Source organism: Vombatus ursinus, unplaced genomic scaffold (genome assembly GCF_900497805.2).
Source record: "Vombatus ursinus unplaced genomic scaffold, bare-nosed wombat genome assembly UNPS02014807.1, whole genome shotgun sequence".
In the NCBI taxonomy this organism is placed as follows: Eukaryota; Metazoa; Chordata; class Mammalia; order Diprotodontia; family Vombatidae; genus Vombatus; species Vombatus ursinus.
In genome coordinates, this window is record NW_020954585.1 from 60,300,305 (window position 1) to 60,316,091 (window position 15,787).

The following is a 15,787-nucleotide window of genomic DNA, read 5'->3' on the forward strand; positions in this document are numbered from 1 at the left end:
AAACCATCCTGTATTTAATTATTTTTTAAATATTTGTATTTATTCACTTGTCAGGATCCCCATGCCAAGACCACCCCTCTCTTTTTACTATTAGGAGACACTGTTTCCAGAGCTAAGGCCCAGCAAACAAGCTGTGCCTTGAGCTTGGTATAACAATAATTCTTTGTGCTCACCCTCTGGTTAAACTCTGCCAAAGCAAAATCCCAAATTGTTTCCATACCAGCCCCAAGTGGTCCCTGAGCTCAGAGAAACACCTGCATGACCCATGTTCTGGTCATGAAGCCCTGCTATGAATCAAACTTTTCTCATTGTTGGTGTTAACTCTCATGGTCATGGCTACAGCTCTTGCATAGCCACTGCTATATATGGATCAAGGTTTGGCCTTACTAAAGCAGGTGTCCTCCTATAGGAGACCCTAGCACATGTGTCTTAGTTTCTCTCTTCCAATAAAGAAAGCTTTTTGCTTATGACCACTGTTGGCTCTTTTTTTTAAAATTTTGGTTTTTATTTCTTAGAATTAACTGTGGTTGGGATAACCTGTGTGAGCTCTTTGATATTTTTCAGAGTTAACTGAGGTTGTGATAACCTGTGTGAGCTCTTTGGTCATTTATTTTCAGATATGACACACTTTATAATCATGCGGTATATCTTACATCTATATGTATTATTTCTCCCATTAGAATGCAAACTCATATTTCTTTTTTTTGGGGGGGGGAACATGGCTAATGCAGAAAATTGTTTTGTATGTCTATACATATTTGTAATAAATTTTATTTTTTCTTGCCTCCTCGAGTAGGGGAGAGGAGGAGTGAGGGAGAGAATTCAGGACTTAAAATAAAATTGAATTAAAAAAAGAACAAAAGCTCATTGGGAGTACTTTGTTTCATTCTTACTATCTGTATCACTCAATACAGAGATTGCTTAATACTTGATTCATTTTGTTTAAAAAATGATTTTTTTGTTGCTGTTGTTCAGTTGATGTTCAGTTGTGTCCAATTCTTCATGACCCTATTTGAGATTTTCTTGGCAGAGATACTGGAGTCATTTGCTGATTGTTTCTCCAGCTCATTTTACAGATGAAGAAACTGGAGCAAACAGGGTTAAGCAACTTGCCCAGGGTCACACAGCCAGTAAGTGTCTGAGGCCAGATTTGAACTCAGGAAGATGAGTCTTCCTGACTCCAGGCCCAGCACTCTATCCATCGTGCAATATAGCTGCCCCAATTTCTTTTTTCAAATTCTTTTAATTAGAATAATGATAGCTATATTGAGGAAAAAGAGAATGATGAAAAAACAAACACCAAAAATCAATGAACCCAGTTAGCTTCCACACCTCTAGCAGTTGTGTGGATTCTACCTCTACAATATCTCTTACATCCATCCCCTTCTTTCTACTCACAGCCACAACCCTAGTTTGGACTCTTATTATCTTTGTTATACTACTACTACTGCAATGACTTCCTAACTAGTATTCCTGCTTCTAATCTTTCCTCTCTCCAATGCATACTCTATAGCATATGTGGCCAAATTAACATTCCCAAAACACAAGTCTGCCTATATCCTATGTCTCCCTCCTCAAAAAATCTTCAGCAGCTCCTGATTTTTATTTCTAGAATAAAATAAGAACTTCTTAGCATTTAAAGCTCTTCACAATCTGGTTCACGTCTACCTTTTCAGTCTTATTCCATACCCTTAATCTTCTACCAAACTGGGCTACTAGCTATTGCTCAAACTTACATTTCATCTTGCTTAAGGGTCTTCTCCCATTAATCAAGCAAGCAAGCAATATTTATTAAGCACCTACTATGTGCCAGTGTTCCAGGCACTCTGCTAAGTGCTGGGAACGCAAAAAGAGGCAAAAGTCTGTCCCTGTCCTCGAGGACCTCACAATTTAATCGAGGAGACAATATGCAAACTTATACAAACAAGCTTCCTAAAGGACAAATAGGAAATAATTGAGAGAGAAGGCATTAAAATTAAGAGGAGTTGGGAAAGTCTTTCTGTAAAAGATGGGATTTTAACTAGGACTTAAAGGAAGTCAGGGAAGTCAGTAGGCAGAGTGGAGAAGGCATGGAGGACAGCCAAAAAAAGTGCCTGGAGCTGAGACACTGGGAGTGTCTTATTTGTGGAAGAGCCAGAAGGCCAGTGTCACTGTATTGAAGAGTACATGTAGGAGAATAAGGTATAAGAAGACTAGGTTATAAAGGACTTTGAATGCCAAACAGAGCATTTTATACTTGGTCCTGGAGGCAATAGCTCCAGGAGCCATTGGACTTTATTGAGAGGGGGGAGGGGGGTAACATAATCAGACCTGTGCTTTAGGAAAATCATTTTGGTGGCTGAATAGAGGAGGAAAGATTGGAATGAGAAGAGACTTAAGGTAGATAGACCCACTACCTGTGGGTGATGAGGATCTGAACTAAAGTGGGGACAGTGTTAGAGGAAAGAAGAAGGCATATACAAGAGATGTTGCAAAAGTGAAATCAACAGGCCTTGGCAACAGATCAAATATGTAGGGGAGGGGAAAGGGATGTAAAAGGCAGTGAAGAATTGAGGATGACTCCTAGGTTGCCCTAGGTTTTGAACCTGAGGGACTGGGAGGATGGTGTTGTCCTCTTTACTAATAGGGAAGGTAGGAGCAGGAGAGGTTTTAGGGAGAAAGATAATAAGTTCTGTTTTGGATACATGTTTAAGATGTCTACTGGACATCAAGTTTAAGATGTCTGAGAGATAGATGTGAGACTGGTGGTCAGTAGATATAGAGACAAGATAAGTAGATTTGAGAATCATCAGCACAGAGTTGGTAATTAATTCATGAGAACTGACTGCGATCATCAAGTGAAAAAGTATAGAGGGAGAAGAGAAGAGGGCCCAGGACAGAACCCTGGGGGATACCTACAGTTAGAAGGCTTGATCTGGATGAGAAGCCAGCAAATGAGACAGAGAAGGAGTGGTCTGATAGGTAGGAGGAGAACCAGGAGAGAATGGTACCCAGAAAACCTACAGAAAAGAGAGTATAAAGGAGAAAAGGGTGATGGATAGTGTCAAAGGCTGCAGAGAAGTCAAAGAGAATAAAGGTTGAGAAAAGGTCTTTGGATTTGGCAATTAAGAGATCACTGACAACTTTGTAGTGAGCAGTTTCTGAGGAATAATGAGGCCAGAAGCTAGATTATAAGGGGTTAAGAAGGGAGTGAGAAGAGAGAAAGTGGACACACCTTTTATAGATGGCACTTTTTGAGAAATTTAGCTACAAAGCGCAGAAGAGATATAGGATGAAAGTTAGTAGAGATGGAAGGATCAACTGGCTACAGGCTAGAGGAAACATGGGGATATTTGTAGGCAGTAGGGAATGAGCCAATAGACAGAGACTGAAAACAAGTGACAGTGTGGGGATGACAGAGGGGAAATCTATTGGAGGAGACAGGATGGAATGGGCTCACTTGAACAAGTAGAGGGGTTAGCTTTGGTAAGGACTAAGGCCACTTCATTATGTGAGACAGAGATGAAGGAAGAGAGAGAGAGGCAGAAGGCACCTGAATGATAAGAGATGAGGGAGGTGGGAGAAGAGGGAGCTCACGGGCATGAGCAAGGGCCCAATCTTTTCTGTAAAATATGAGGCAAGGTTTGAAGCTGAGAGAGTAGGGGCAGGGGGAGCCATGGAAGTATGACAAGGGATGAAAACATTTGGAAGAGTAACTGTGGAGAGCGAGATAATTAGTTGATAAAGAAGGTAAATTAAGAGTGCCTAGCAGCAGTGAGGACCCAGCGAAGGCTGTGTAACATAAATCTGTAGTGGACCCAATCAGAACTATTCTATGATTTCTCTCCACCTTTATTCAGTAGCATGTATGTAGGAGAGAAGACAGTGAATAGTGGCAGTGATCCAAAGCTGAGGTTTGGCTGGGTGTGACTGGTGAAATGAGATTGAAGAGGACAGCATAAAGTCGAACTGGCTCACAAATGGGTCAAGATGGGAAAAGAAGAGAGAGTAGGTAGGGTAGGGGAGGTAGTCTGGGACAGAATTAAAGGTTCAAAGGATTTGAGGTCACAGTAGAGTTTTTAAGGGAAGGTGGAAAGAGAAGTGAAAAGTCAATAGATTATGGCCCAAATTTACTCTCTCTTCACTTCAATTATTTAGAATCATTAGCTTCCTTTAAGGCTTTACTCTAAAGCAATATCCTCCATGAAATCTTCCCTGATCACCTAAGTTATGTGCTTTCTCACTGCTCAAAGTGCCTTGTATTCAATTGTCATATTCACCCCAGTATGGTCCCTGTCCTTAAGGAGCTCACATTCTAATGGGGGAGACCACACAAAAACAACCACTAACATACAAAATATCCACAGTGTAAATGGGAAATACCTTAGAGGGAAGGCAATAGCAGTGATGGGGACAAGAAAATGACTCTTTTAGAAGGTGAGATTTGAGCTTAGTCTTGAAGGAAGCAAGGAAGCAGAGGCAAAGAAGAAAAATACTCCAGGTATGGGGAGCAGCCAGTGAAAAGGCATGGAGTAAGGAGATAAAGTGTCACATGGGACCAACAGGAAGAAGGCCACAGTTGCTGGATTGTAGAGTCAGTTGAAGGTAGTAAAGTGTAAGAATACTAGAAGGATAAGAAGAGACCAGATTATAAAGGGCTTTAAAAGCCAAATGGAAGATTTTATATTTAATCCTGGAGGAATAAGAGAGTTACTGGATTTTACTGAATAGACACTTGTGATTTAGGAGTTAACTTTGGCAGCTTAGTGGAGGATGGACTGAAGTGGGGAGAAACTTGAGGCAGGAAGACCAACCAGCAGGCTATTATAACAGACCAACTGAGGCTATGAGGGCCTGGCAGCAGGGTTGTGCCCGTGCGAATGAAAAAAAGGGGACATATAGGACAGATGTTTCAAAAGACTAGACAACTTGAATACTGTTGAGGCATGGGGGTGCGTGGGGGAGGTGAGACTGAGAAGTAAAAAATGATCCCTAAGTTGGGAGCCTGGGTGATTGGGAAGATGGTAATACCCATAACAGTAACAGGGAAGTCTGGACGGGGAAATTTTCTGGGAAAGATAATGAATTCAGTCTTGGATATGTTGAGTTTAAGATATCTATGTGCTATCTAGTTTGAGACATCCAATAAGCAGTGAGTGATATAAGCCTGGAGGTCAAGAGAGAGGTTAGAGATGGATAAATAGATGAGAACCATCTGCATAAAGATAACTGAATCCATGACAGCTGATAAGATCAATAAGTGAGATACTATAGAGGGAAGAAAGAAGAGATTCCAGGACAGAGCTTTGAGGGACATCCATGGATGGTGGGTGTGACTTGAATAAAGATCTAGCAAATGATATTGAGGAAGAAAGGTCAAACAAGTAGGAGGACTAGGAGAGAAAATGTCAAGGAAACCTAGAAAGAAGATTATATCAAGAAGAGAGTGATGAACAGTATCAAACGTTGCAAAGTGGGCAAAAAAAGATGAAGATAAGAAAAAGTCATCACATTTGGAAATTTGGAAAGAGGAGTTTGGAACTTTGGAAAGATTTTGAGCTGAAATCTTTTAGTTGGAAACAAGATTGTAGAGGGTGTAGAAAACAGTGAGAAGAGGGAAAATGAAAGCATGAGAGTACACATAATCTTTTCAAGGAATTTAGCCCAGAAAGGAGAGATACTAGCCAATAGGTAGCAAGGATGGTCAGCTCAAGACAGGGTTTTTTAAAAGATGGGAGAGACATAAGCATTCTTGTAGGAGGTATGGAAGCAGCCAATAAACAAGGGAAGACTGAAGATACTGAGGAAGTGGGAATGATAGAAGGGGCAATTTGCTGGAGAAGATGGGATTGAATGGGATCAAGGGTACACATAGGAAAGTTTGCTTTGGAAGAAAAGGGCTACCTCCTCAAGGGGGCAGGTGGCCCAGCGGACAGAATGCTGGCCCTGGAGTCAGGATGACCGAAATTCAAATCCAGCTTCAGACACTAGTTGTGTGACCCTGGGCAAGCCACTTAACCCTGTTTGCCTCAATTTCCTCATCTGTAAAATGAGCTGGAGAAGGAAATGGCAAACCATTCAAGTATCTTTGCCAAGAAAATCTCAAATGGGGTTACAAAGAGTAGGGCACAACTAATCAAGTAAACAACTCCTCAAGTGAGACAAAGCCACCTCTTCAAGTGAGACCAGGATGAAGGACACAGTGGGGGAAGACATTTGAATGATGTAAAATTAAGAAGAAGAGAGAGAGGGATCTCTCCTTGAATATACTCAAGTTCCCCAGCTGGTGGTTCAAGGAAAAAGTGCCATGGGCAGTTTGAGTAGGGATGAAAAGGTTTGGAATAGGCACTATGGTGCATATGATAATGAATTGATTAGAGAGATGTAAAGGGACTACCTTGATGCAGCAAGAGATCATTTGAAATCATATGAAACAAATCTTTAGTAGACCCAGTCAGCATAGTTGTTATTTTTTCCAGCTTTGTTTGCCAATACTTGAATAACAGCAGAAGTAGCAGACAATAGGACTGGTCACAAGTTGGGTTTTGGCCAGCTACGAACAGTGAGAAGATAAAGGGGCAAAGGAGTTGAGCAAAGAAGATGGTTTAGATCAGGGGGTGGCAAAACTGCAGCCTTGAGGCCACATGTGGCCCTCTAGATCCTCAAGTGGGCCCTTTGACTGAAACCAAACTTCACGGACAAATCCCTGTAATAAAAGGATTTGTTCTGTGAAACTTGGACTCAAGTCAAAAGGCCACAGGAGGCCTTGAAGCTGCAGTTTCCCCACCCCTGGAAGGGATTAGAAGTCATAGTGAAGCCAATGAACAGGTTTACGAAAGGCAGAGGGAAATAAAGAATGATTTAAAAGTCTTTATCTGATAAAAGAATATCAGAATTCATGAACACGGACGTGGAACACTTGTGGGTGATAGCACCCACAGATCAAAGGTATTCCTTTCTCTGTGTGTAGCTGAGGTGAAATGGAGGAATAGGTCATGGGAAGTGATTAAGATTGAGGAACTGGGAAGCAGTGTTTGAGGGAGTTATCTATGGGGACGTTAATGTCTGATCAGGGAAGCAGTTGGGGTGGAAAGCTGGTCACCCAGATGTTGTATTGCTTAAGGAAGGAAGGAGGCAGGGAGGGAAGAAGGGGGAGGGTTTGCCTGATTGGGTGATAAGTTTGGATTTAGTGAACCTAGGAGAGGCTGCTGGGTGATGAGTTTGGGTGGTAATGGGAAGCTGTAATTAATTAGTCCAACTCCCCCAACCAGGATTGGATGGCTAGAGAGGCAAGCACCGTGCCTTACAGAGTAAGAACTTAATTAGCTGTTAGAATGTGAACTTTTCGTGGCAGGGACCACTGTTTTCTCCTTTCTTTTTCCCCAGTGCTCGAACACTGTAACCATCTCTCAACACCCTCACTTTATTAACCCACATTTGCCCAGCACTGGGAGTCTTTCACAACGCGCTCACTTCTACGATCATAAATATTCCTCGGCATATTCTCCATGTTACACTCAAGGGAGGTTAATTCCTTGCCCCCCAAGTGAGGAAGCATACGTCTAGGACCGTGCCTGGAGCTGGAAGGGTTCCTCGGAGCCCATCTAGCTCTATCTCCTCTTTTTACAGAAGAGGAAACTGAGGCCGGGGAGGTTTTTCAAGTAACTTGCGCAAGATCAACCTAGCAGTCAGGGGCAGAGGCAGGATCTGAATCAGGCCTTTCACTCCAAATTCAACATCAGCTCACTCGGCCTTCGCCCTCTCATGCGTAAAATTCTGGCGGCCCCCTCTCACTCGAAGGCCTGTGGGAGGTGGAGGGAAACAAAAAAAAGAAGGCAAAACAAAAACCAAACATGGAAGACCCGAAGCCTACGAGAATCAGGGGCCTGGGGCCAATGATGACCACGGCGGGGCAGCAAACAGCCCTTTCTTCCTTCAGTATCGCGGTCTGCCGGGGCACCAGTTCTGACTAGGTCAGTAGCACAAACATGGCGCCTCCGTCTTCTCCTTCTCCCTCCACCCCCCTCCCTATTCCCACCCCTTGCCTCCTTCCCATCAGCCGCGCGCCCTCGCCCGCGCCCAGACGAGACCGCGCGCGAATCTCAAGTCGCGCGGGAGGCGAGCGTTTCCGAGGATTTCCGAAACGGGACCTGGACTTGGAGGCGGGACTCAGGCCGGGAAGAGCGGAAGCCAGAGGAAGAAGTAGAGAGGAGCTGGTCCCGCCCAGATAGGGAGGGCGAAGGGAGCGGCCGCGACGGCGGCCGCGGCGGCGGGTAAGGAGCAGGGGGAGGGGAGGCCGGATGTGAGTGGAGCGGCCATTTCCTGTTTCTCTGCAGTTTTCCTCCAGCTTTGGGTGGTGGCTGCTGCCTGAGATCGGCTTCTAGTCGGCTAAGGGGCGAGGCGGCGTGGACTGCGGTCGCCGTCCCCCCCTCTATCCACGTACCGCCGTTCCCGGGGCCTTCCCCCGCCTTGTCAGTAGCCCATCCCGCTCGGAGCCCGTCGGTCCCCCCCTTCTGCTCCCGGGCAGCCTCGGCCGCCGCCGCCTCCACCTCCTCCTCAGCCGCCTCCGTCTCCGCGGCAGCCCCGCGAGCCGCTCCGATGCAGGCCATCAAGTGTGTGGTGGTAGGAGACGGGTAAGTCCCCTTCCCCTCGGCCCCGGCCTTCCGCTCGTCCTCCCGCGCGTCCTCCGGGCTGGGCCTCGGCCTCGGTCGGGGTGGGGGGGAACCCTGGTGGGCGTGCGGGGGCGGGGTCCGGCGGGTCCCTGGGGTGGGGCGGAACTGCGGGCCCCCACTTTGGGAGCCCGAGGTTGGGGTGTCCGGCGGCTCGCCGAGGGGCTTGCTGGGGGGTGGGGAGCTCCCCGAGTGGCGATAGATTGCTTGGGCTGGGTGAGCGTTGGAGATACCCCGGGGTGGGGTTGGTGTAGACAGTGCTGGGATCTGACTCCTAATGGGGCCTGGGCTGTAGCGTTCACTGGCCCTTGGGGTGAGGTGTTGCATTTTCTCAGGGCTAGCCTTTAAGAATCCTGTCTTCAAGTGGGGGGGGGGTGTTCCCTTGTTCCCTTCCTCCACCCCTCCCTCCACCCTGCTACGGACACTGCTCTCCTCACTACCTTCCCAGAGGGGTGGGTGGAAGAGTCTACCAGCCTCTCCCACTTTTTTCCCTGGGATGGTGTTAGTTTATGCGCTGGGGTTCTGCCTTCTTTTTTTCTTTCTTCCTTTTTTTCTTTTCTCTTTTTTTTTTTTTTTTTGAAACGAGGGATTTACCCAGCCCAAAGGGGAAAAAAGTGGGCTCCACCCTTTTGCTCAATTCGAAAACCCAGTTTGGATTTAGGCAGAACTTCAAAGTTAATGTAATGCACCTCTGAATTGGAATGCTTGTCTTCTGCCCTCCCTCTGTGTTTGCTTGCAGGTTAGGTAGGGTTTTTTTTTAAAGTATTTTTTTGGGGATTTATATTAACTCAATATAATAAATCAGAGTACCTTATTGAGAGCTAGGTGAGTGCTTTAATGATATAACTGTCATTAAGGTTGATAATGTTTTATAATCTTGGGTTTAGCAGACTGCAGTGAAGGTGATTTATCGGGACTGCTTATGTGATCTAAAATTTTATTTACAAGGTTTATTTAGTCTCAGTTTCTATACTTAAGTAGTTTTTGCTTTAAGGAACCCTTGGTTTTTGCTATTCTTTCGGTAAACTCTTAACATTCTCGTGATAAAGAAGGTGAGAATGAATTTCTCTTGAACACAGTAGTGTGTCCAAAAAAGTGTTTTTTGCCCTTATCTGATACACTAGGTATGGGATGCAGTAGAACAGGCTTCCTGAGGAAAAAATTGCTCCCTGTGACTCAAGGCATATAATTTCATTACTGAGTGTAGCCGTGTTGCTGGGCTTATTGGAAAACAAGACTTGCCTTATGCAATTTATTCTCCCCCCAAGAAACAAATATCCTAGTGTAATCTGAACAAAATTGTATATCACAGTATTGCTTGTGTAATTTAGAGTTGGCCGGGATGCCTGACAAATTACTATTGGCCTCATGAAATTTTTGCAACAAATGAATACATTTTCCAGTGTGTTTGAATGTTTTTGTTGCTTAATAATATTCTCCAATAACTGATTACTGCTAGCTTAGTGAGTTTTTTTGAGGTCTATATTTGGCTTTTGACTTTGTGCCTCTGAATTGTTAGTGATGTTTTTATAAATACCTAACTTCCTATTTGAAGGAATTGCTTAAGATTTCTAATTGAAATATAAAAAACAACAGGCTAGCTGATTTTTATGATAATCAAATTTTGAAGCTGTATTCTGAAGGATTGGAACATTTTCCTAGTCAAATATTAAAATAGGTAAAACTAGGAACTTTGTATATTGGTAAAATACTTTTAACCTTTTGAAAGAAAACAATTAGTTCTGGAAAACATGTTGAGTAGGTGGGTGTGTATAATAAAATAAATTTATCTGAATCATAAAATTGGGGTCTTCATGTGATTAACTAGTTAAGAAGTTTGCATTAATCTTGCAAAGTTTTTTATTTTTAGCTAATTCGGTTTCATTTTTCTTTTACTGTTAAGAAAAAAGTTTATTGTGACAAACTAATACATGGCATAGTTTTTTTTTTTTTTAAACCAGTAGTCCTGGTCAATTCCACATTTAGTCATAATGAGTAATTTGACTTCAAAAGATTTATGATTTCAGTGGTGTATGTACTCCTTACATGGAAATAGACTGCAATTCTTTAAAAGTCTTCTTAAATTTGTTGAGGCCAAAAAAACTCCTAATAAATCAACTTTCTGGTGATGAGTCTTGAGTCTCTATGAAAATAATTAGAAAAATTCTTGTACAACTCACAGTTCCTCGATAGGCCTGTTACTTGAAACTTAGCTTGCCAGAGCTTGCTTTCCCTGGCATAGCCCTGGAAAACCCAGCGTTACTTCCATGCCAAGATTAAGCATCACAGTAGCACTTTACTAGAGGAAGAAGTAATTTAGGATACTTTGAAAATTAAAACTAGAGGTTTTAGATCAGTTTGGTTTATTTAAACTCAATAGTCAATGGGCTTTTAATGCTTTTATTGATTTTATTTATTAAATAAAACATGGAATGCCAATTACATGCAATATATTGCTGGACATGGGAGATGTAAAGTAAAAGACTGAATTCTGACACTACTGGCCTGGAGAGACTGAAGACCTGAATTTGCTTCCTATCATAGACCCAGGACAGGTCGCTTAGGCCACCCCTTAGCTTCAGTTCATCTATAAAATGGATAATAATATTACCTGCTTCACAATATTGTTGCTAAGGATCAAATTAAATAATACATATAAAGTACTATATAGATGTTAGGAATTTGTATTCCCCTCAAAGAACTTACTCTCTAGATTGTTATTTTTTGTAATCCTGATTTGATTAGGGCTAGGTGGCATAGAAATAAAAATAGGAATGCTTTTTAAAAATGTCATCTTGATAATGTCCCCATTCAAATAACTTTTACTACTTTTAAGAACAAGTAATGTAGCAGATACTACTTTAAGAAAGAGGTCCCTTGTTCAGCTGAAAAACTATCTTTCAAATTAGCAAATATTTACGGAATACTACATATGCTTAAGGCTATTGTTAGAGTATTTTAATTGTTGACCGTTTTCACAAAATTATCTGTTAATTATAAGGCCAAATCTTGTCAGTATAAGAAACACAATTTAGTATTATGGAATCTTTAAGCTTTAAAAATAAATTTAATGGCTAATTCAGCACTAAAAAAAAAACTTTGGCTTCACAAACTGCTGGCTTTTCTATTTTGTTGAAAGGGTATTTGTGCCCTGAAATGTGTCAGCAGTTGGAGTAGTAAAGCAAAAGCCTCCTGTTGCAGATGATATTTTATGCTTTGTAATAAGCAATATCCCTTAGTTTTTAAAAACAAAACTACATTAATTTTCTAGAATATTTAAAAGCTATGCTACTTTATTCCCTGTGTACTAGAATCAGTTAAGTTTAATCTGGTTAGATATAATAAAATTAGGTTTTTTAATCTTTTGCCCTTTGGTAGTTCTGCCCATCACCTTGATTTGGTGAACCCCAATAACGTTATTCAGTTTTGCTTAGCCATACAACACACCCAAGAAGGGCTGAGGTCTCAATTAAAAGTCAGATTAATGATCATTAGTTTGAATAATGTACCAATATCTCACCAAGCCAATTTTCATTGTTTTTTATTTGACTTAACTGGAATACTCAATGTATAAATTGGAACATTTTGATAACATAGAAAAATACCTTATCTGGCCAGGCCAGTGGTCATGTTGGAAGTGTTTATTTTTGATATGCACATCAAGTGACTGAAAGGGCTTTGCCTTTAATGAAGCCATCCTCAAAAGGATTACCCTAGATGTCCCTAGCTCCCTTGTAATTTTTTATGAAGCTCTTCTTAAATTTACCTAGGTATATAATTTGGACTTGGACTCTTGGTTTTGGAGTCAAAAGACCTGAATTCAAATGCTGGCTCTACCATTGGTTATACTCAACCTCTCTGGTGTGTTCAGTTTGTTTATCAGTTAAAATTGATTTGGAGTAGATGATCTCTAAGGTCTCTAAATCAAACTAAAATTTTGTACAAGGAAATAAGCACTTGTTTCCTCTTAAAAAGAAGGATGTTGGGGATTAGGTTGAAAAGTCACGGGGTATTATATTTGTTTCATTCTTAGAATGGTAATGTACTATACTTTTTACAAGATCTTATCTTTAAAATTTGCTGTTTACTTTTTGTTAATAATTTCTCATTTTCTACCTCTTCATCAGCAAATGCCATCCACCATGTAATTTTTCCTGAAAGGGAGATGTCTTATAGCCCCACTTTTAGAATATTTTCCAAGTGAAATGCCAGAAGGGAATATTTAAGGAGGAAATCTTGAAGTTGGAAATGAAGTAGAATGATTGTTGGGCAGTTAAGATATAAATACTTGATTTATGGACCTGCCATCAGGTATTGAGAGGAATTGTATAATAATAAAAGGGCTAGTGGAGTTGGGAAGACCTGGAATCAAGCCCTGGTCTTCTAGCTGTGGGACCAAAAAGTTACTTTGTCTCTCAGTGCCCCTAGGCAACTAGGCAACTCCAAGACTATAAATGAAGACTTGCTGAGAGTTCCCTACATTGAAATCATAGCTTCTCCTCACACCTTTCCCCTCTCCCCCGCCAAAAAAAAAAAAACCAAAACACACACACAAAAAAACCAAAACCCCCAAAAAACAGACATTGAACCGTGGGTATTTTCTTTAGCACCTGGCAGTTACTCAGTAAATATTGTTAATTTCATTTGAACAAGCCAAAAAACAACTCAACCAAATATCAGTGGTTAATAGTAATGTTTTCCTTATTATATGTGACATTTACTTCTTCTAAATGATTTCATGCAAAAAATGTTTTGATGCTCTTGTCCATGAGTATGAATTGAATTCAAACTTTGAACTGTGGAGAAACATGGGAAATTCTAGATTTTGTGGTGAATTACATAGTGTTACTTGGGATTTGGTTTCAAGCTCGTTGTTCTTCAGCTGTGTCCAATTCTGTGTGACCCTGTGAGCCATAGCAAGCCAATATGGTCCATGGAGTTTTCTTAGCAAAGATAACTGAGGTGCTTTGTCATTTCCTTCTCTAGTGTGTCACCATTTCACAGATGAGGAACTGAGGCAAGGACAGTTTGTAGTATCTGAGGCCAGATTTGAACTCAGATCTTCCTGATTTCAGGCCTAGTGCTTTATGTACTTCACCACCTAGCTGCCTCTCTCTTTTTTTTAAAACTTAATTTAATTTTTCCTAGTTGCATCTTAAAGCATGTACAGTGTTACAATAAATGTTTCATATCATGCTAGATCACTAAGCTGTGAATTGAGTCATTATTTTGCCCCACAATCATAAAAATATTGGTATAGAATCCAGGACTTTTGTTATTAGTGTGTGATTTATTCCAGGATTTTATAAAGTTGCTTAAAAGCAAAAAATATTTTACTGAGACCTTAGAATGTCATTATGGTAGGGAAAAGGTTTGCTGCCTCTTCTAAGTTGAAAGGATAGATATGTGCTATTTGATGAAATGTTTGATGTTATTTAATCATATCTGGAAATTAGGTATATGAAAATAAGTTATTAGATAATTTCTTAAACATTCAGTGGTGTGTTTTTTACATAGATCACATTTATATAGCACCTTAAAGTATATAAATGCACACTTCACAATAACCCTGTGAGGTAAGTAGTACAAATATGGTAACTGTCAGTAATGTGAAAAACACTAAGTTGCCTGAAAGGCATGTTACAGTACAGAATAGGAATGCAAGTGTTTTTTACATTGTATTTGTTGTAATATGGAGAGTGTTACACTTGCACAGTTAAGCTCTTTTGAGTGTAAGCTATCTGAAAAATTTTAAGGTTTTAATATAGCAGCATCTTTACCCTGGAGTATATACTAAAAGAACTTTACACAGGTGTTGTCTCATATTAATAACCTACCTATGAGGCAAGTAGTGAAAGTAATGATTAGCTTTCCAAATATTGCGGTATGGACTATGATGTATCTAAGGTCACTCTTGGTAGTAAAATTCAGTTCTTCCTGATTCTGTTGTATGTTCCTTACTAGTTTATAGTTGTACAAAACTAAATAGTGAAGGTATATATCACTTATAAAGTCCTTTATATTTCCACTGCAGAATGAAATACCTCTCTAATCTAGGTATCTGTGGTATAATAGAAAGAGGTGTTCACATTTATATAGAGATTTTAAGGTTTGCAAAGTATTTTTCTCACAACCTGCTAAGGTAGATGGTCACTGGTATTCTCCCCGTTTTACGGATGAAATGTGAGAGTCCAGAGTGATGAAGTAACTGTGGTCTCAACTAGTAGGTTGTTGGATTTGAAAATTCAGCATTTGGACAGGATTTAAACGTTTTTAAGTGTTTTATTGGCGCCTTTGTTTATATATCAGTAATTTCTGAATATACCTACTACCATCATTTTGTTCTGTAGTTTTCCACCTCTGTCAAGAGGAGGGGAAGCATGTTGTTTCCTTACTTGTTCTCTGGAAACAAGATTGATTATTACAGTTACTTAGCTTACTGTTTAATGTTCTTTTCATTTATATTATTGTAGTTATTGGCTATATTATTCTGCTTCATTATTCATATAAGTTCTCCATTTCTTTGAATTCTTTAATCATTTCTTACTCGACAGCAATATTCATAAACCATAGTCAATAGGTTCTTGCTTTTTACCATCACAAAAAGTGCTGTTATGAATATTTTGGCATATATCTATCTTCTATTTTTGATGTCCTTGGGGTATGGCTGAATAAATGGGCATGAGCAGTTTAGTCAATTGGGGAGGAGGGGCAAATTTTCAAATTTATTTCAAGAACTATTGGAGTAATTTACTACTCTACCAACAGTGTGTTAGTGTGCCTCTCTTTTTGAAGCCCTTCCAAGCCTTTCAACAATAATTATTTAATAATAAGATATGAATGTGGAGTTGTGAGTTTTGATAATAAACTCATGTGCATTAGTATTCTAATTGAACATGTAAACATTTTTGCTGACTCCGACTAACCTCTAGCAGCTAAGGATATCCATCATCCGAATACTCTGGCAAGACTATTGAAATTTGCTGCCTAACTTCTGCCAACTGAAAGGACAGCAATGGTCAATTAGAGCCAGTATTACTCTTATCAAGAGCAGATCATACCAGACCTACCAAATTTCCTTTTTTGATAAAGTGACTAGATTGGTAACTGAAGGGAATTTTGTAAACATTTTATACCTC

General features: G+C 40.7%; 1 protein-coding gene across 1 annotated transcript in view; it reads left to right on the top strand.

Moving 5' to 3' along the window:
- Nucleotides 1–8,273: 8,273 nt before the first annotated feature.
- The window catches only part of LOC114052125 (ras-related C3 botulinum toxin substrate 1), a 43,243-nt gene continuing 35,729 nt past the window's right edge, over nucleotides 8,274–15,787 (top strand). The window contains exon 1 of the mRNA XM_027874622.1: nucleotides 8,274–8,612. Coding sequence (XP_027730423.1) covers nucleotides 8,578–8,612 — 35 coding nt within the window. The 5' untranslated portion in view covers nucleotides 8,274–8,577. The remainder of the gene's footprint in view (nucleotides 8,613–15,787) is intronic.